The sequence below is a fragment of the Gossypium hirsutum genome, chromosome A03, assembly GCF_007990345.1.
Source record: "Gossypium hirsutum isolate 1008001.06 chromosome A03, Gossypium_hirsutum_v2.1, whole genome shotgun sequence".
NCBI lineage: Eukaryota > Viridiplantae > Streptophyta > Magnoliopsida > Malvales > Malvaceae > Gossypium > Gossypium hirsutum.
Window position 1 is genome coordinate 110757004 of NC_053426.1, and position 22307 is coordinate 110779310.

A 22307-nucleotide genomic window follows, 5' to 3' on the forward strand; every position below is an offset into this window, starting at 1 on the left:
TGATTGAAAGCCTCATCTCACAGTAGTGGGATGTGAGCCAAGATGATCAACTGCTTCCAGCTTGTACTATTTATCTACTCACTTAAGGATTTTGCATCGAATCATTCTCTATGAGAGAGTTGGAACTTTCATTATTCTAATATTACTGTGGATTTTGTTAATGAGTATCTTAAGAATAGTTTTTCAAGGTTATTATATATACCAGGCATATGCTATTGCAATGGGAGAATTAAAATTTGTTCCACCAATATTTTTACGGGTTTTGTCTACTCATTCCTTAGAGTTAGTTCTTATTGGGTCGGGTCAAATTCAAGTTGGATTTATACATGGTATCAATGATACATTTATTATTAAAAAACTGGCTTGGTCTGAGAACGTAGGGCTCATTTAAAAATAAGGAAAATGTTCATAGTTTGATTGGCGTCAATGTAAGAGAATATGGGTTTAAGTGAGTTGAAGCGCATTATACTTTTATTCATGAGTTGGGGAGGGGTTATGGGTGGTTTTAGACAATGTATCAAAAAAAATGAAAAAATATTATCAAAATTTATAACGAGATTGTTAAAAAAAAAGGAAAAGAAAATATACTTTACCTAAGTTTTGTTTATTTTATATTTTTAATTAACAAAGTTTAGCTAGCGAGTTTCAATTAACAATTCGATGATCGGTGTGACGGATTAGTACTCATTGACAAGTAGGATACCAAATTGATTCAAATTGATCTGATGATCTGTATTAGAGATCAAAGAAAAAAATTGTTTAAATTTTGATTTACAAATTTGATTAAATTGTAAAAGAGAAGAGGAAGAAGAGTTTCATTGTTGCAAGTGAGGTGAACAAAAAGGTCATACCATAGTGACTTTAATAGTTCAATGATTCAAAAAAAAAATTTGAATAGTTCAGTTGCCATTTTTTAAAATTGAACGATGAAAACGTAAACTTATTAATAATTTAGTGGCCTTAAGTGAAATTTACCCTAAATAATTAACTCATTCATAAATAAATTTTTATTTTTATTTAATATTTATTAATTTTATATACTTTTTATTTTATAAATTTTTAAACATAAATAATTTAAATGTTTTTTATATTTACAATAGAATTTATTTTTAGTTTTCATGTAATTTAAATTTCATAATTCATACGAGTAAAAGAAAACTAAGGTTAGACTTTGACCTTAAAATGGGCATACCAAGCCCTCTCTATAACCTAAATGGGTTTAATATTTTGCTAAACTAAATATTTTTGTTTGAATCTTCATAAATGTGAAGCAGGCATTTGTACATAATCAGATACCCAACTTTTGAAGGAATTTAGTTTAAATATTTAAAGCTATTATTAAATTTAACATTTTTTATTTTATTTTTTTAATTAAATAGTTGGGTAAACTAACTCAAGGTTATTAAATTATTAATAAGTTTATGTTTTGATAATTTAATTTCAAAAAGTTATAAAATAGTTATTGAATTAATCAAAAGTTTTTATTTAAGTCACTGAGTATTAAGTTTTTTCTTCTTTTCAAAAAGTCCATTAATCTAAAGATGTTCCATATAAAAAAAAATTGCAAAAGAGAAAGGGAAGAAGTTTTTCATTGGTGCGAGCGATGCAAACAAAAAAGGCCATACAATAAAGATTTTAATAATTTAGTTATCATTTTACAAATTTTTAAAATTAAATAATTAAAACGTAAACTTACTAATAATTTAGTGAACTTGAGCTTTTATAACCTAAATAGTGTAACATCCCGAAATAAGGCCTAAACGGAATAGTGGTTGCAACACTACAAATTTGAGGTAGAAAATTTATTATATTATCATTTTAAGGTCTATGGCATGATTGCATGATTGTGTGAAAATTTCGTTTAGAAATTTTATCGATAGAGGGTCCAATTTGATATTTAGGACTATATAGCAAAATTTGTAAAATGTGTGTTCTAGTTCACAAAGGTATTAAGTACTTGTGAGTAATGGGTTTTTAAAGTGGAGGTCCTTGGATAGGAATTAGACCATTATACTAGTTTGGACAAAAATGCCTAAAGGAAAATAAAACACCATAGTTTTTAATTAAGGGCATTTTGGTCATTTAGTTATTAAAATGAATTAAAAACAAAATTAAAAGCCAATTTTTGTCCATCTTCTTCATTGGGCTGAAATTTCAAGGTTTCTCCATAGCTAGGGTTTGTTCCAAGCTTCCAAGCTCCATAGTAAGTGATTCCAAGCCCCATTTTTAATGTTCTTTACGTTTTTTGAGTCCCGGTAACTTGATTAAGCTTATTCTAGCAATAATTCAACCTAGGGTTCATATTTGGAAAAATACCCATAGGTGAAATTTGTGTATTTTGGTGTTTTATGATAGAATATGAGGTTTTAAATTATGTTAGACAACTTGTGCTACTCGGTTTTAAGTGAAAACAAGTAAAAGGGCTTAATTGGTAAAAATACATAATAGTCATAAGTACATGTTAGAGTGAGAATTTGATGTTGTCATAGAAGGGAAAAATGATCAGCATGTCATAAAACATAAGAAAATAGGATGATGTTTAATTTCCGAGCCTTGGGGAAAAAGTGTAAATATGTAAAAGTTTAGGGATAAAAATGTAATTTTGTCAAAGTTTGGGTGAAGGACTGTTTTAATAAATGTGAGTATTAAATAAGCTAAATTTTTTATTATAGATCAAGAAGAACAAAATCCGGAGTTAGACCGGGGAAAGAAAAAGATAGTGGACTAAATCGATATAGTTGATCGTATTTTGTTTCGAAGTAAGTTTGAAGTAAATAAATGCAATATTCTATTATTTTATGTTAATTTTGTTAATTTCCAGCATGTGTATATTTATTTTATGAAATTATTCAAAGAAGACTCGATTAGCATGAATTGACGGAGAAGTAATTTCAGAAAGTCCCGGTTGAACCTTAGGAATGTGTAGGATACAAATGTCATGACATTAGGGTTTAAGGATACCATGTAAGACCATGCCAAGGCATGGCAATTGGTAAGGTTTCTAAGGCAAGGAAATCATGTAAGACCATGTCAAGACATGGCATTGATAAGTTACTATAAGGAAAAGGTCCCATGTAAGACCATGTCAAGACATGGCAATGGTAAGTTTAAAAAGGATACCACATAATACCATGACAAGTCATGGCAATGGTAAGGTACCCGCGTATCCTTAGTATTCCAAGTGGTTCAACGGGAAAATTTAAAGAGAATATCAAGGTAAGGTAAGGTAAGACGAGTTATACTAAAAAGGTAAGACAAGTTCATGGTAGAAGAGCAAAGGTAAGTACATAATGTTCATGTATGCTTGATAAGGAAAAATTTGATTAAGTAAGTAAGTATTTAAATAAGTGAGTAAGTGAAGAAGTTTAAAATATGTCTATGACAATTAATGAAGTTGCATTAAGTAGTATCATGCCAAGTAGTAAGATAATTCTTATGAATGTTATTATTTATTTGCATGCAAACTTACTAAGCTTAATGCTTACCCCCTTTATTTTCCTTCTTTTTATAGTTTTATCAAGCTAACTCGGGGATCGTAAAGTATGTCGGAGGTCCGGGCACACTATCACGAGGATTATTTTGGTATAGCTAGACGTTTTATTTTAAGTATGGCATGTATAGCATCGTAGCCATTTTGTGTGTATGATCTTATGATATAGCTGATGAATAGTATGTAAATGCTTGATAATGATTAGCTGTTGGAATGGCTAATCAAGGACATGTTTGGTGTTATGTATGCCTAAATGCTAGTTATTCCATGGAAATCATGAAAAATGTGAAATTAGCTTTAAAACAGTATCAGACAGCAATAATGACGTGAATTTGGAAAATCAATAAAAATAGTAGAAATGGATTTAGATAGTGAATGAGATATAGAATTAAAGCTTGATGAGTCTAATTTCATATGGATGGAACAAAACAGGTATATGATTTATATTTTATGAGATATTTAAATTTTTATGAAATAGGGCCAGAGCGATTTCTGGATCCCCTGCTCTGACTTTGGAAATTCACCAAAAATTGTAAAAAGATAATTAGAAGTCATGCTTTACATGTACAGATTCCTTATTGAGTCTAGTTTTATGAGAAACAAACGGCATAATAATTGAAACTCTGTATTTAATTCGTAATACACAGGAGTCAGAGTAGTTTAACCCTGAAACAGGGAAGACTTTAACTAATAAACTGTACTAGTTGGCCTGACCAAAAATTTTAGAAAAAATTTAGTTGATAGATATATGAGTCTAGTTTCAGGAAAAATTTATAGAATTGGATTTCGAGTTTTGTAACTCAAGATATGAATTTTTAAGCGACTGTGACACAATTAGCCAGCTTGTCTGGAAGTTCTAAAATAAATTGTTTGAGCTGTTTAATTAATGAATTAAGTCCGTTAACACCTCGTGCTCGGCTTTGGCAATGGTCTCGGATTCGGGGCATTAAAAATAGGTTTAATTTTTTTGTTCGAATCATTTCAAATGTGAAGCAAAGTATTTGTACATAATAGTAGCTGGACTTTTGAACAAATTTATTTTGAATATTTAAAGCTATTATTAAATTTAATACATAAAATATAAAAATTATAATTGTAAAAAATAATTAAAATGGTATTGTAATAATTAGTCGTTGAGGTCTTGTTGCGGTAACATGTTTAGATTGTAGTTGTTAAAATAAGTTACAAATATTAATTCAATTTCAAACAAGAAAATCAAATATTTAATTAAATTTCCAATAAAAATACACATAACAAAACAACAAAAAGCAAACCCATAAACCATTTTCAGTGCAGAATTCAATCCATCGTCCTTGAATATATGGTAAAACAAAGATTATAATAATAGTTACTTCCTACACCACACATGGTGCTCAAAATGACATTCAACAGTTCACTAAATCCTATCCCTAACTGAACAAGGGCTTAGGTTTATTAATGGCAAACATAGGAATAATGACAACAACATTATAAAAAAAAATACCAGAACCATGCATGATTTGTGAAGAAGAAGAAGAAAAACACAGACAAACACAAAGGACGATGGTAGGTAGTCATACACGATTAGTCTTGCTACATTTGACACGGTCCAACACCATTTTCCCAAACAAATGACTGTGCAGAACTGAATAATGTCTTAATATGAATCTCACAAGTTTGTCGTACAGATCTCCCTGAATGTAAAAAAAATAAAAAAATAAAAAATAAAAGTTCAGTAGATAACTGGAAGACTATGACTATGAATATAAAAAAGATGGTCAATTTCTACAAAAGGTCCTTCTACTATTATGTTTTTTTCGGAAATTTAAAAAAAAAGGACAAAAAATTATATATAGAGATTTATCAAATTAATAGAGGGACTAAATTGGCTAAAAAGGGATATTAAAGGTAGAATTTGACCTAAAAAAAGGAGATACAAGAAATGTAAGGTTGAAAATGAAGTTATAGTTATATGGTACCTTGGAAACATGCAAGGCAGATTGAATAACATAATTTCCATAAGCATCCTGAAGGACCTTCAAGAAATCAATGTCGAACATGATTTCTTTGATAATAATTGATGCATGTTCACTTGAACATTTCATGCATTTCTCCACAACATTGCTGCCATATTTGTTCATTGAAAGGGAAACGTAAGTCCCTCGAAGCTGCATGATTAGGTTTGAGGTAACATGACGAAGTCTCATTCCAAGTACAAATTGCACAACATAATTCCTGCAAATTTAAGATAATTATATCATGTGTATAGTACTTGATGATACTTATTAACCAAATTAGTTATATAAATATATATATAAATATATACATGTATATATAAATTATCCTGATAATGGTAAGTGGAGTTTTTTTTAGACTCTACACGTAGGATTAAAAATATGATCTGCGACTATAATGTATTATAAAAAAAATTAAATATATAAAAAAAATGAGACATATGTCATCTTTTTAACCTTTCTAACTTAGGGAATTTAAAAACTTGTGCAAGGGTGGTGGGAAGAGGCTGGTACAAAATTTATAAAATTTTAAATTAATATATGATGAAATTACAATTTAAACTCAAAATGATATATTTTTAATTTGATTTTTAAAAATTATAAAAATATAAATAATAAAATTTGACTAAATTGTATTTCAACTCCAATAAAAATATACAATTTAAAAGCTAATGAGACAAAGAGTAAAAAGTTCAACCCACTAAAAATCAAAAAGGAAAAACACACCTAAATAAAATTTCCTTAAACCTAAAAAAAGTCCCTCAAAATCTTGAAAATTTATCATTAAACCTTTTAAATTTTTGAAAATTTTCCTTAAAACCCCTAAATTTTTTGAAATTCTAATAAAGCACTATAAAGATTTAAAATTTTTAATTAAACCTGCTAAAATTTTCCAGAGTTTTAATTAATTTTTTCAGACCTAAAATTTTTGAAAACCACCAAATTAAACCATTCAAAATTTTTGAAAATTTTAATGAGGTCCCAAAACTTAGATAGTGATTTGAATAGAAAAAGGAATTTGAGAAGCAAACCCATAGCAATGCTCGGAAAGAATAAAGGCATTTGATATAATTTCAGCGAGCATACGATCCCTAGCTTCTGTTTGGACATGGCTCAAGCATTGATTCAACACACAACACCCACTTTTATCAGTCGCAATGTCCATACAATTATTTGCTATTTCATCCGCAATATGCTGCAATGAAACAAACAAAAACAAATATATATATATATTATTTCGTCTGCTCCTTAGCACAATTGAGAAAGGGTTGTTTGATATAAATAATACAGCGTCACTATTTTATACAATCTTTCCTTTTTCCTTTAATATTATTCATAGTGAATAAGGATTGCTATATAAGGAGTATTTGGATTTAAACCTTGAAAGTTCATGATACAAACTATAATAGAATCATTTTAATACTAATAATTAAGTTACAATCAATATCTACATATATAGTAACATTAATTTCTAAGTATATACATGCAAAAATATACGTGTGTGTATATATATAATCATTACTGGTACGTAAAGAAAAGCAAATATATGAAACAATTATACCTTGGTATCTTCATTGGAGAAAGTAGAAATGCACTGTTCAATTATATGATGACCATGGATGTTGTTCGTCAATGTAACAGCAATAGGTTTCAAAACCGACAAAAGTATCGATATTTGTTCTTGAGATTTCATCCGCAGCATAAGCTTTTGAACCGCCCGAGTCCTGAAAAAGAAAAACACATACAATATCCGACCAGAAGAAAAGATTACAGTTTCATTGAGAAAGAAACCCTAATGTCATGTTCTTGGTTCTTTACCCGAGTGGATCAGTGCAAACTTCCATGAATCTTTGTTTTCTAGTGACGAGTACGAGGAGTAGTTCGGTCGTTTGTTGTTGATTGATCACTTCGAAGAGTTTTTGGATGAGATAATTAGCGACCTGGTGTACCATTAACTCGTGAAGTTGATCTTTAACTTCGGATATAACCATGTCGATTTCTTCACGTTTGATGATTTTGTCGTCGAATTTCTTTTGCAACAAACGACAGCCCTTTTGGTCTTTGGCGACGGCGGAGATCCTACCTTTTAGTTCCTTCAATGATGAACACGTGAACCATTCTTGGCGACGATTGTTGTACATTGGAGGGAATAAATTAGATTTAGGGTTTTCGGGTTGCGAGCCACTAGAACCCCATATAGAGTTGTTGGTACCCCAGTGGGTATTCATCGGCCAACGCGGGTTAGTGTAAGGCAATTCATTGAAAGATCGGCTCCTCTGTCGATACACGTCGAAGCCAGGAAAACTCGGTTGCCGCTGCGACGGTGGTCGAACCATAGATGCTCCTAGAAAATCATAGCTTCCAAACCCCTCATTGGGAAACCCTAATCCCATTTGCCCTCTCGCAGCAGATTCAACCCTCATGCTTTGTAAACGAGAGCTATTGTGATCAATAAGAGTCATTCGTCTAAAAGAATCTTCAAGGCTTTCAAAGCTTTGTTGGGAAGGTAATGGAAGGTTTGGAGTTAAGGGATATGATCTTTGGGAAGAATAACCAGTAGGGTTTTGGAACAGACCATGAGTAGGGCTTTGATGGAAACTAGGGGTAGAATATGGAGGAAAAAACAGGTGGTTTTCATAGGCGGTTTTCTCTATGAAAGACCAGTACAAACCTTCATTATCTATTCTCACCATGGGGTTTTCAGAGGTGGTTTCCTCCATGTCCATGAACGGAAATTGAGAACCTTCCATATCATCTTTTTTCTCCATTGGGGGTGGGGGTGGGGGTGGGGTTAGGGTTAGTGTATTGGTTACAACTTGGGAAACAAAAAGAGGGTTTTAAGGAAAGAATGTAATGGCAAAATAATAGCTGGAGTGAAAGGAGCAACTAGTGTTTGTATCAAACAAGGAAACATACATACCACGTTAACTACTCTGTTGACTATAAATATATAATATATTTATTATATCATTAAAACCATATATATATACTTCTTTCTTTTAATCCTTTAATTTTGTTTTTCATAATTAATTAATCATTATTTCACCAATTACCTATGGTTTTAAACACATCAATTTTGGCAAGATTTTAAGAAAACAAAATGACGCAAATTAAGTTAATTATTTCCTATGATTTTGTTAACTTATAAAAAAATACACTATGATTCTATGATATTGTAATATATGATTATTAAGCCAAGTTTTTTTTTTCGCAATATTTTATATATATATATGATATCAATTCTGGACTAAATTGCTATTAAATAGTTTCAACTCGTTTCGACCTGAGCTTAATCTAGTGCCCAAAAGCACTTTTAGGAAGAAACTAAAGTTTTTAACTTCTCAAAAAAGTGTTTTTAAGCATTAGGAGAAGCATTTTTTTCTCTCAAAAAGTTACATGTTTAAGAGTTTTTTTTTCAGAAATACTATTGATCTCAAAAATGCTTCTAAAAAATAATATTAAACACACCTTTGGTATTAATGTGTACCGACCTTTTTGATATGCAAATACTGATAAGCAATAACGACAATGAAAAACACACTCGATATTAACAAAAAGAAAATGAGTGCAATAATCTTGCTTTTTTGAAGTGTTGTACATTAAGAAACTCTCCATCTGTAAGACAGTGATGGGTCAAATCTTGTTCAATTGAAATCCTTCTTCTTTTCCCAGAAAAAGAAGTTAGTATCGACCGATTATATACAGATGGAAGCATTCGAATCAGAGCAACTCACACCGATGTGCTCACTGGTCATCTCCACAGTCGTTATTGTTGATACTGCTTGTCAAGGATAAAAGTTCCATTAGTTCCAGACGGTACTCGAGGCCTCTAAGGTAGTGTCCCAGTAGCATACACCTTCGTGGAAGAAATGAGGGGTATCAGAATCATCAGAAAATAATATCATGCCATATGAACATGTGATCAGCTTCCATTTCCAAGGATCTTTGAATGCAATATATGCCGAGCGACCTAGATTACATGTTAAAACTTTGGAACAGAAACAATTGAATTCTAATACACCATAAAACTTATTTCATTTTGAATATTTTAAAAAGGGAGGAGAAAGTAATGAGATAGAGAGAGGGAGCAGTGGGGGAGAGCAGGACTAACCAGAAGAGAAGACGAGCAAGATAGTCTCGTGTTAAGGAAATTAACGGCTGTAGCTGGAGGGAAGTATCCTCAACAAGTTCGGAACAATTTTCACTTCCAATATTTACAGTTCCGGTTGCCGTGTTCTCTGACAGAGGAACCTTGGAATGCATCCTCGGAGAAAGAGTGGCAAGGAGACCATGGACTACAGAGTGGATAGTTTCTTTCAATTCAGGGGAAGACGGTTCAGAAAGCTCAACTACCTGATATTCGTGTTACAACTTTATTAGCCATGACAGTATAAGATAAAAAAGTTCATTACAGACGGTTCATGTGACAGATTAAGCACTTTCTAGACAAGTTCAGAAATATAAATTAGAGTAAAATAGCAGTGGTAGCCATTTGCAATATACAAAGGTACCCATTTAACACAAAAGCTACATCCCATTCCTATACAACTGCGGCCATGAGAATGTGAAATAGCAAATGCACTATTTTTGCCAATTTTCACTTCATATTTATGGAGAAAAAGGAAAGAACTTGAATTGTATTAATCATAAAGAGATATTACATTCACAGCGTCGTGTTAAGGGGATGTTAGTGAATTAATTTGTTGTAAAAAGTTGAAGAGATCAAGGGAAACCTTTTCGGGTTGTAGTGATCTTAAGTAGTCAAGTAAATCATTCTTTTCTTCCCCAACAAACTGTTGCATTTGCATGGCCTCATTTTTCTTCTTTAATTCATGTAGTTCCTTCAATAGAGAAAAAAAAAAAGGAAGGGAAAAATGAGCATGTTTCTGACCAAATTGAGGATAAGGAATAGAGTTCACAAAATTAAAATTTATAATAAATACATATTAAATGACAAGGAAAATGAGACATTCATCTTTAAGGCCCTCCTAGCATCTTTTGAACGCTTCAAATCGACACAACCTATGACGTGTTATAATTAATCAAACTTGCACATGAAGGTAACATTTCTCCAGTCAATGCATCAAGTTAAGCAGTTCATGGATTCAAAAGAAAAAAAAGGGATCAGGAGAGGTTCCTCTATGTAATACAACATACCTTTTTCACTGAAGGTAGACGAGACTGCAAATGAAGAATATATTTACGAGTTTCAGGGGATATTTCACCCAGGCCTTCAAATTCAATATCTTCAAATTGCTTCTCAGTGGTTTTTTCAGATTCAGATGACGAATCATTTTTCCTTGAAAGTTCTTTTAATTTTGTACCGTCTAACACAATCTCCTGTAGGTCAAAGTTTGGCTTTTCTGAACTTTGATGTTCCAAATCTGTGTCACAACCAAGGTTTCTTTCAAGGCAAAACCTATATTCAGCATTCCTCAGTGTATAACTGCAATGAAACAAGAACTATGTTTCATGATACTCCAAATATGATGATATACATCTAGTTGAAGGGGAAAGCTATTCTGCATGTGAAATTAATGACAAACATTCCTAAATTCACATGTGAAATTGATTTTGTCAATATAAACCCATTGGCTTAGGATTTCAAATTCAAGTGACACTCAATATACAAGCATAGATGCATTTTTTGCATGCCCCCAAGCAGAGAGATTTTTGAAACACACGGTGAAGGCTTTTCCCTCTTGGCAACCAACCAATATGAAAACATTAACTACAACGGTACATATTACGTAGAATATGAACATACCCAGTCATCATAGAAGAAACCAACAACTTCGACAAAGGTTCCCACATTGCCTCAATATAGACTTGAAACCTGTCAGATGGAAGTAAACCAAACATGCCTGAAATAGTCCTTTTCATGGCATCCACAGTTGTAGGGGGAACATCTTTATGGATAAGGCTAACATCCAATGGTTCTATGTCCTGTATCAGAACATTGAGGACCGACTTCTGAAAGAAAATGCTAAAAGTCAATTACTATATTGTTACCACAAAAACATTTCAAATATATTACATGTATCCATTAATTTGAAAAAGTATAAAGAATCCCTGTCTATCTTCTTGTCAATATTGGGATCCACAACAAGTGAACAACAGCTCAAATATGTTGGTTGAACTACTCGGAATCGCCTGAAATGCACAGGCATGGAGAATAAACAGAAGCAGTCAGCATCCTAGCTTATCCTCCAACCATCATAGACTTTTTGAGCTAACCTTTTAAAAAATGCGGTTCACTCATAAGTCAACTTCCACTTCAAGTCGGCACTTATTCTAACTTTTAAGTCAATATGTTAAACTTAAGTTATATGCATATTCCCAATGTATTCATTAGCCAGGTTCAATGATCTCATTATGAGTAAGTTCTATACAAAAATCGAAGCAAACTTCAACTTAACATCAACTAGGAAATGCTCGTCGACTCCAAGAAAGAAACTGCCACCCAACTTTAGTCCATAACAAGCAAGGTTTCGATTCTTTTCAGACCACATTTTCAAATGAAAGTTGAAAAGGGATGTAACTTCAAAGTTGCTTATCTAATTAGCAAAACATCAGGTGCATACACACATATATATATGGTTAGTCTGTAAGCATAGCACAAACATCTAATATAAAGAGAAAAAAAAGCATCACCGCAGACTTTTTTTGTAACTTAACACTAAAATGTAAGATCACCAGTTTCAGTTCTCTAGACAAACACCATTTTCCTCATTCCTATACATAAAAACCTAAATTTCAAACCACTATTTTGCACAACACGCCTCATTTTCTCAAAAACCAATCAAAAATCAAATCCCAAATAATCCTAAAGCAATTCCACCAAAACCGCGAACAATATTCGAAAAAAGAATCCATCCAGATTACATTATCAGCTAAAAAAATCAGAAATCCATAATAATAATAAAAACAAAATCAACAAATCGGATATAAAGTGATCAATTCACCAAATCCTCGACAATTCAAATTCATAAAAAAATTAAAAATCCAAAATTCGAAAAAAGCTGACCTTAGAAGGAATAGGATTGGAACCGGAATCATCACGTGAAGGAAAGGCATCGAAATTATTGGAAGATAAAACAAGGAGAGGAGTTTTTCGTAATTTGCTAAAGTTGGAAGAAGGGAAAGAGGAAGGAAAAAGTAAAGGTTTTGGAAAGGAACGTGATTGGGAAGAAGAGAAGGAAGGAAGAGGAGAGAAATGAGAGGAAAGAGGGGTAGTGGCCATAATAATAATGGTTAAAAATGTGTCACACCGCTACTCTTTCTCAGCTCTTTCTTTTCCTTCCCACTTTCTCTTGCCGCCAAACAAGTTCTTTTCCTTCCTTTTGCTTTCGTTTTCCTTCGAGCAGTAACGGCAACCACAAATGTTTAAAAGAGGAAGGAGAGAAAAGGGGAACGAATCGGAAACGTTACGTGTTAACGTTTTAACACCGTGAAATCCTGTTAAATAGTCGACGGAGTTATATATTACGTGACGTAGCTATTTTATTTTATTTTTAAATATAGATTTTTTTAATAATTTTATTATAAGTTATGATATATATATTCAATTTTTAACATAATACTTAAAATTATAAAATATATCAAAAAAATCATTTAACCATTAACTTTAATCATTGACCGTTAAAGTTAACAATCTCTAATGTTTTTTAGTTAAAGCTATATCACTGCAAAATGTGGCAAAAAATAATAAATAATAAATAATAATAAAAATTATATAAAAATTATACAATACTTCTTCTAGTATGATAATTTTATAATTTTTTTACAAATTTTTAATTTTTTTACATTTTTTATAATTTTTTTACAACTTTATAATATTTTTCTATTTTTCTATATATTTTATATTTTTTCTAATTTTTAATAAATGTTAAATTTTTTATTAAAATTTAATAATTTATAACTTTTATTATTTTTATTTTTTATCATTTTTTTTGCCACATGTCACGCTGTGGTTGTGACACGTGATGATTTTAACTAAAAAAAATTAGGGGCAGTTTAAGTACCCAATCAGTACAAAAAAAATATAGGGGCTTAATTATTTTTTTAAAGTTTGAGGGTATTTTTAGTACATTTTAAAAATTCAAGTGCTCAAGTGAGCAAAAAAAAAAAGAAATGGCTTAATTGATTTTTTTGAAAAAATTTAAGGATTTTTTACAAGCTTGAACCTTATCTTTTTATTTTAGTCTATTATATGTATAATCGCACCACACGTGCTTTAATTTATGACATGTTTTAAATTGATATTTGACCTTAAATTAATTATAAATTAAATAAAAATAAAATTTAATTCAATTTAATTAATCTCAATTTTTAAACTTGTATTCTATAAATTATTTAAAACACTTTGATTTAACTTGATTTTTGATTTATCGATTTTTCTTATTTAACTTTAATTAATCCTAATATTCTTACAGCTTTCCACCTTACGAACAAACAGTCCTAAAATGCTACAACCTCCCCCTTATATCAACCAACATTTTGAGTCTATTTTACTACAACATATATCATTTTGATAAATTAATGGTAACTTCTTAAATTACTAAACAAAACTGCAGAATTTTGTAGCTGATCTCATCCTCCCTCGCCAAGCGATGGTTAAATTCAGGCGAAAGACATAATAAAGACATAATGATGGTTGAGAGTAGAGGTGCTCATACCACCTCAGGTCAGATTTAAGTACGATATTAATATACTTTTATGTTTGTTTAAACTCGGCTCGAAATATGAGCTTAAAATTTTGTCAAAACACGCTCATTTTTGTAAAAGACTAACTCAAGCCCATTTTAGGTTCACCAATATTATTTTTTATTTTTTTAAATTATTTATTTTATTTTATTTTAATATTTAATACTTTTATACATTTTTTATTTATTAAAAATTTTTATATAGTCATTTTAATATTATTTTAATGTTTACATTAAAGTAGTATTATATATTTAGTATAGGTTTATTTCTCACTTCTTCTTTTTTTTGTGTAAAAAATCTTGAAAAACTAAAAAATCCTAAAAGAAACTATAGCTACAAATTTATCCTAATATTTCTCCTACTGACTACTCAGACTCCAAATTCGGTTCTTTGGATGGATCCTAATAGGTTTATCTCTTTAATGTGTTCAAAATTATAATAATTATAAACTTAAAAATGAGTCAGGTCGGGCCAGACTTGGGCCTCGAATATTCAAACCAGAGCTCGTCTCATATTTTAAACAGATCTAATATTTTTGCCCAAACCTCCCCAAATTTCAGGTGATTCTTCGAGCTTGAATAAGTAGCCCAACCTATAAACATGTCTAGCTGAAAAAGTGTCCCCTTCAAATGCATGTTTATAACTTTATATTGATTGATCTCTCCTACCCTTATCTAAAACAAACCTTTAGAATTTTCTTTTTGCAATCATTTCTTTTATCTAAAACAGACACCATCAACATATGATTCTTATGACTTAATCTCAGACGTGAACACGAAGTAAACATCCTTGATCAAATGTCAGAGTTAATTCCATATATATTTAACATATGACATATTATTTGTCTTATTGAAAGAAAAAAGTGATACTAACATATCATTTATCAATTGAGACTACGGATCGAGACTCAAAACTTAGCTTTTACTAAAATATTTATGAATATTCAATCAATTGCCCTATTTTTACATAAAATAGGGTATGTTTAAAGTGGAAATGATAGTTTTAGCATAAAGGGGAAACTGATATTAACACAGATCTTTAACATATGACTTGTCATTGGTTTTGTAGAGAGATAGATCACTTATCAATTGAGGGTATAATCAAAGCTCACATCTTAACACTTGTCAAAATATTAATAAAAATTCAACTCAATCAATTTAATCAGCCAAATCCGTAATACCCTGTATTTACAGGGCACGTTTAAAGGGAACTAAAAAGAAAAATTGGAAATGCTAGTTTTGGCATATAGGAATTAGATTCAAGCTTTGTTGGCTCCTTTCAAGAGAGACTGCCAAAAGTGGAAGGTCTCTGGTCCCCTACTGTTAGCAAATACTTCAGAGTTAGGACCGGCAATGGGTGTGTTTTATCCATCTTCCTGCTCTGCCCTGGCCCTAAATGGCCGAACCCACACCGGTAACTTCACATCACTTGTTTATTGAATCCATTCTTGAAGCATTAGGCCCTGAAAAATTGGTTTAAAGGGCAGATGAAATGAATGAATTTGTTGAACATCTTTTTCTTTTTTAGCATTGTTAATGGGAGGGGGACCAATACTTTTTTTTTATTACATTATTGTCAGTGTATTTTTTTTATGATTCAGTGAATTTAAATAGGGATATCATTGCAAAAAAATAAAACTGTGGTGGGTTTGGAGACAAAGTTGATAATTCGCTGGGAAAAGTCAAACAAAGGGAATTATCATAAAAGTGTTGATGTCGGGAAGTGGGTTAGCATCAGTAATGACTGACCAATTCCCATTTCCCAAAGTGTAAATATTTTATTATTAACTTTCTTTTACCTTTAGTTTCTAAAATCCGGTCCAAAGCTTTACATTATTTGGATTAATAATTGTTCCATCTAAATATTTGGCCAAAAAAAAAGTTGTTAATTGATCAAATAGGTTTTATTTTGAAAATTTGGAAAATAGGTCGTTTTTAGAGAAATTGTACGAAATTGTGTCTAGTTGCGCGCATTTTCTTCACAATAATATGAAAGCACACTCAACTGGACGAGCTTTATTTGTAATTATAGAAAAACACATCCAGCTGGGTACACTATCTCTAACATGTCAGCAGGAAAGCTCATCCAATTGGACGCGCTTTCACACTTTTTTCAAAAACGACTTATTTCCCTAAATTAAAAAAAAAACCTATTTGGCCAATTACTTTTTTTGGGGCATGTTCAACTAATTTAGCCTAAATATTTTATAGATAGAAAATATACTCGATTTTTATAGGCGATGGAGTTTGTATTAGGAGTTAGATTGTATTTTGTTCCGTTTACTTAAAAAATAGAAAATTAGTAATTGTACATTAAATCAATGAGTAACTTATTCTTTCTGTTAAAAATTTCATCTATAAATTAACGTCAGTAGTCATTGTTTAGTTATTTTAGTAGCCATACTCGTTTTTAGCGGTAGAAATGAATGAAATTTAAAAAAAAAAGATCAAATTGCTCTTTGATCTAATTTACAGGGACTAATTTACCTATTTTTTTAGTAGAGGGGTAAAATGCAATTTCCCATCTAATGCAAGGGCCTCCATGGTACTTTTATTGGTAGGAGTAGTGTCCTAAAATGAGAAATTTCTACCTTAAACTTTGTAGAATTTATAAAATCATAAGTTAGTATATGGTAAAATTATTGTTTGTCCCTTAAAAATATTAAAATTTTGATTTAATTTTCTTGAAAACCATAAAGACTTAAACTAACATAAAGGTGAAATTACATTTTAACTCTCATAAAAATATAAATTAATCTTGTTCTTTCTTACTTCACCCTTGATTTTTTCCATATATTATATGTATTCATATCTAAATTTCTTAATATTTTATAACTATAAAAAAGATGACATAATTTAGCCGCAAAAATGTTAAACTTTGATTTAATCCTTTCGAAAATTATAAATATAAAAATCAATACAATAATAAAATTATATTTTAACTCTTATAAAAATATATAACTTAATTTCGACCATCTTAAAAAATTTTAGGGTTCCACCCTTAATTTCTTTTCTTCATATATATATATAAAAATATTTTATAATCTTAAACCTTCAAAATCCAAATTTGACTTTCCTGGTGGGAAAACCAAGTGAAATTTGCTAATGACAAATTGCTGCCATTTTCCTCCACTTAACAAATCCGCGGAAGATAAACTACGATGAAAACCATGAAATTCCATTTGCTGCGAATCAATAAATTTTTTTAAGAGAGTTAAGAATTAAAAATTTCTATTTTGGGGTTAAATTATTAAAACTTTGTCTCTCATTTTGGATCAATTTTAAATTTAGATAAATTATAAAAAATAATTATTTTTGTTTGTTTTATATTATATTTAAGTTATTTATGTTTGAAATATTACGTTTTAATCACTTACGTTATCATTTTATTACGAAGTAATCATTCTGTCGTTAAGCTCTCTTACCTCCCTAATGGCAATCCTATGTGATAGCTCAAATGAGTTTTAAATGCTAATTTAGATATCCAACTGGGATGACAATAGTTTTTTCAATCATAATAGGAAATAAAACTAAAAGAAAAAAGAGACTTTTCCAGCTCAATGTGTAATTAATTTAAAAATTTTAATTAATTAAAAACTTATTCTCATCCCAATTAGACATCCGAGTTGACTTTTAAAACTCATTTGGACCACAACATATGATTGTTATTAGAGAAGTAATGAAGCTTAACGACAAAATGACTATTTTATAACAAAACGATAATGTAACCTGAAACAAACAAAAGTGATTACTTTTATAATTTATACTTTTAAATTTGCATTAATAAGTTTAGAACATTCAATTTGTGTTTTTCAAATGGAATCCTTCGAAAATTTTCTAAGTTGAATATACTTTTTATAATAATTTAATTAACTACGGATAGTTATCCTTCTGGAAAGCTTAGTCTCCTCATAATTTTGAGGGAAAAGAAAAGCAGTTTTCTTGGGATTCACAACTTAAATTATTATTATTATTTAAGTTTGGAGTCATGTTATAGGACCTTTTTATCAAACAAAACAAAAAGACAAAGGAATCATAAAAAGCAAACAAAGATGAACGAGGTACTAAAAACAGCAACATTATCTCTGTTTTTTTTTTTTCATTACATGAAAGAAACAATCCAGAGGACAAACATCAGATATCCTCTGAATCCCCAAATTACAAAATCCTGACCCTCAAACATCCTAATCAAGTTATACACCATAAGCTACCGTAGGTTTATATATATATAATGCAAAACGAAAAAGAATCTACAGATTATAAACTAATTCCTGGTCGGTGGTGGGTGCCTAAATGAATAACTGAGTCACTGAATCATCATCATCATCATCATCTTCGCCTTTCAGGGGTCCAATGTGGTAAAGCTGGGCTAAAATGTGTAGATACCACTCTAGAGTCCAGTAACTCCACGATGGGTGTGAAGTTAACACACCTTGGAACCTTGTATTGATTAATGGAAGCTCCTCTTGATATGGCGTAATCCATGAGTTCTTCAAACGTGCCGTTTTTCACCACCCGGATTTCGAGTGGGCCGATTGAGTTGTCAGCAACTCGGCCTTGTCGGTACACCGAGTTCATCGATTCTTCCATTGCTAAACAGCACTGTTTCAAAACATCGTCGGTGGGGGAGTTCGCGGCGTCTTTCACCAACAATTCCCAGTATATAACGTAGTGGCCGGGGATGGTTTTGGTGTCGGCGTAACTCGTGTACTCGACGACGCTGGTGTTGAATTCTCGGAGGAGCCGAGAAGCGTTCTCGACGGCTTTTTGTAACTCGGCTTCGTCGGTTTTGTCCGAGTCGATGCTGAGCAACACGTTCTTCCTCCTCACGAAATGGAACTGTGGGGCTGAGTTATGGAACCCCGTGACTCGTAAAATGTCGCCGACTCGGTACCTGCATAATCCGGCATAGGTCGTGATTACGAGCTCGTATTCTTTCCCGATTTCCACGTCAACAAGGTCAACGAGTTTAGGAGGTGAGTCACGAGTGAACCCAGCTGAGTTAGGATCATGAGGTAAGAACTCGAAATACGCCATGTTCGGCATGATAGTATACGAAACTTCCGATGGTTTGCACATGGGGTTAAGGTTTAACCCAAAATAACATTCCGATGAAGCGTACATTGTACATGCCTTAGGTAACCCACCACTGTAATAATCCAAGGTCGGAATATACTGTGCCATAGCACCCGTTACTATAACGTCGAGGTACTTAGTATTAGGCCAAATCCTTGTAATAATCCCTTCCCAGCTTTCCTTCGAACATTCATGGCGGACAAACCGAGCTAGTTCCGGGTCGGGTTTCAGGATCTTACCCATACATTCCCTTAATGACGGGTCGGTTACCTTTTGATTCAAGGTACCCGTTTCGATATCCTGAGAGAGTTGTCGCCAATTAAGCTGAAGAAACCTGATTGCACGGAGGAGACCGGAGGCGAACACCGCGCCGACACGGAGGACTTGATGGCGGTCTTGGAGACCACAAAGCATCTGTGTATACATGCTTTGGAAGGAATCAGGACAAAGGATGGCTTCGTTGGGGCTGGTGTAAACGTTGTATGGGTCGTACGGTCGGGTCTTGAAATGCTCGCTCTTGTAGTAACTGGTCAGCACCGGTCGAGCTAACAGACCACCTGGGGTTCTTGTTTCCGATTTGACGAACAAGAAATATAAGCCCTTGCCTTTGTCTAAACCCGGCACATAACTGTTTCATACAAAAAAACCGCGTTAGCATAGAGAAATTTAATTAAACAATCTTCTAAACATTAAACAAATACTAATATATATATGTACTTACAGATTCATCACTGGCATGAGCAAACTGTAGAGCAACTGGCGGCGATCTAGCTCTTCTTTAATAGTTGGCATCAGTTTCCTCTCACCAGCTGAAGTCCCGGAGCTGCACAATTTCCCATATAATAATCAATATACAGCGACGAGGATGGAATTGAATTATATAAATTTATAAAGAACCAAAAAGATAATTTTCCCAACCTGGTGAGGAATTCTGAGATTGGGTGAGCTGATAAAATGGCGGAACGGTCACCATTAGCGATGCGTTGGATTTCAGGCTGAAGGTCTTCGTAAGCAATGACCGGAAGTTTGGATTTGAACGAGTCACGATCGGTTGCCCTATTGAGTTTGAACCTTCGAAGGTACTCGGTTTGGGAGTTTTGAGTTAGGATATCGGACAAAACTCGTTCTTGAACCGAGTCGGCGTTCCGAGTCATTTCCTCGATGAATCGCAAAGCTTTTGCATCTTTCTCGCATGCCGGCGGACCCAACGGAGACGAGATTGCGGAATCGACGGCCATTTAAATTTTTCTTTAAAAGAAAGGGAGCTTTTAAGTTTTTTTTTTTAAATTTGAGAGAGAGCTTTTGGTTATGGAGGAAGAAGAAAGGGGAACTGTGAACCGTGTGATGATGAACTTTAGGGAGGTTAGAAGGGGATTTATATAGGGGAAGGGTAGAACGGGGAAGTAGTGGAAAATTGAAAAACGAAATACACGTATATTTAATGAAAAAAAAGGTTAAAAAGATTATTTTTTTCTGTCAACTGAGGGGGAGACAAGGTGGGAGCCACAACACGTAGACATGGCACGAAATTAGGCAGGCATGTGGGGTTTAGTGACCGCCATGTCAGCATAGCAACAGAGGTTAAAAAAAAAAAACTTGTCTTACGCGTCACACAACCACGCGGCTGTTTTCGGGTAAAATTGTTGGCCCTTGATTACGATGGTCTGCCGGCACGTGAGACAGATGCTTATATTTTAATTTCAACTTTTTTTTAAAAGCCCCAAATATTAGTCCAAATGTTGAAAGTACAAACTGTTTTTAATTAGAATCATTACTTTTTGGCTTATAAATAATTAGTAGTTATTTTCATTAATAAAGTTAAATAATTTTTCATTATTTTATAAATATTTTTTTAATTTTTATATTAATTAAGGGCACAATACGGTTTTTTAGTAACATTCCATAATTGTATCAAATAATGGTCTTACACTCTTACTTATTAATAATAAAATATTAATTTTTATATTTTATGTATTATAGGCGTGCAAGTTGCGCTTTAAATGTTCAAAAGGGTTAATTTCACATTTTCACTAAATAATTTTAAAATTTCACATATTTTAATTTACTCCTTAAAATATTTATATTATATAACCATTAGCTTAAGTGTTTAATGCTGAACTAAATTTAACATAGAGCATGTTTAAAACACATGTTATACACGGTGGCGGAGTCAGAGTTGACAAGGGCCTAGCCCTTCTTAAAATAATTTTTTTTTATTTAGGCCCTTTATAAATTATCACCTTTTAAATTAGTAATGGTAAAATTATACTTTAGCCACACAAAACTAATAAAATTTTGATTGAATCCTTTAAAAATTATAAAGATATAGATTATTAAAATTGTGAAATTGTATTTTTACTATTGTAAAAATATACAATTTAATCCCGTCCCCAAAGAGAATTTCTGGCTCCGCCACTGGTTATACGATAAAAGTGTTATAGAGACTCCTATATTAGGAATCAAGTTGCATTTTGTTCTCTCTATTCAAAACATGAGCAAAATAGTCTATGTATGTTAGATTAAATAGTAAACCAGTCTTTTCCTGTTAAAAATTTCATTCATTTATATTATTAAAAATTAGTGTATCTGACATAATAATCAAACAGTTACATGTACATAAACTAATATTTAACAATAGAAACAGATTGACTTTTTAACAGAATGATCAATTTACTTTTTTCTCTAACAGAGAAGAATTAATTTATTTGTTTATTTTATTTTAATACAATTAATCATGAAATATATTTTATATGTTGTTTTTTTAATAAATAAAAAAACAAACACTTTACTTTAAAAAATTACCCATTAAATTGTCGTTTATATAAAAAGATGAATAGCTTTTATACGAGAAGGCTCACGTCCCTCATAGAGAAAGAAGAACAAAGATAAGTGGGAATCACGTGTGATTGATTTCCTATAATAAGAGCTTGTTCTCCGTTTGCTTTGATTTTAAAAGAAAGAAATAAAGTTTGAGACATGCATTTAAAGATGTACGATGCTTAGTTGGTAACGTTTTGGAATTTAGCAAACATGGAACAATTG

The 22307-nt window shown here is 31.7% G+C and overlaps 3 protein-coding genes across 5 annotated transcripts; all 3 read right to left on the reverse strand.

Moving 5' to 3' along the window:
• Positions 1–4741: 4741 nt before the first annotated feature.
• Positions 4742–8326, reverse strand: LOC107935011 (pumilio homolog 12). Its single transcript, XM_041102119.1, has 5 exons — positions 7303–8326; positions 7046–7208; positions 6516–6679; positions 5449–5704; positions 4742–5163 (listed from the first exon to the last, which is right to left on the reverse strand). The coding sequence occupies exons 1-5, from the start codon at positions 8250–8252 to the stop codon at positions 5044–5046; spliced, it is 1653 nt and encodes a 550-aa protein (XP_040958053.1). The 5' UTR covers positions 8253–8326; the 3' UTR covers positions 4742–5043.
• Positions 8327–9031: 705 nt separating this feature from the next.
• LOC107935035 (uncharacterized) lies at positions 9032–12928 on the reverse strand. 3 transcript variants are annotated; one of them, XM_016867568.2, is made up of 6 exons: positions 12512–12928; positions 11252–11457; positions 10642–10930; positions 10218–10325; positions 9596–9837; positions 9032–9340 (listed from the first exon to the last, which is right to left on the reverse strand). In XM_016867568.2, exons 1-6 carry the CDS (start codon positions 12725–12727, stop codon positions 9229–9231), a joined length of 1173 nt encoding a protein of 390 aa, XP_016723057.1. In that variant the 5' UTR covers positions 12728–12928; the 3' UTR covers positions 9032–9228. The 3 variants fall into 3 exon arrangements, with proteins under 3 accessions (XP_016723057.1, XP_016723058.1, XP_040958061.1); XM_016867569.2 differs by having other exon boundaries at positions 9032–9454; positions 12512–12891; XM_041102127.1 differs by having other exon boundaries at positions 11252–11454; positions 12512–12859.
• Positions 12929–18251: 5323 nt separating this feature from the next.
• On the reverse strand, positions 18252–20620 carry LOC107935020 (probable indole-3-acetic acid-amido synthetase GH3.1). Its single transcript, XM_016867548.2, has 3 exons — positions 20184–20620; positions 19987–20088; positions 18252–19893 (listed from the first exon to the last, which is right to left on the reverse strand). Exons 1-3 carry the CDS (start codon positions 20501–20503, stop codon positions 18519–18521), a joined length of 1797 nt encoding a protein of 598 aa, XP_016723037.1. The 5' UTR covers positions 20504–20620; the 3' UTR covers positions 18252–18518.
• Positions 20621–22307: the final 1687 nt, after the last annotated feature.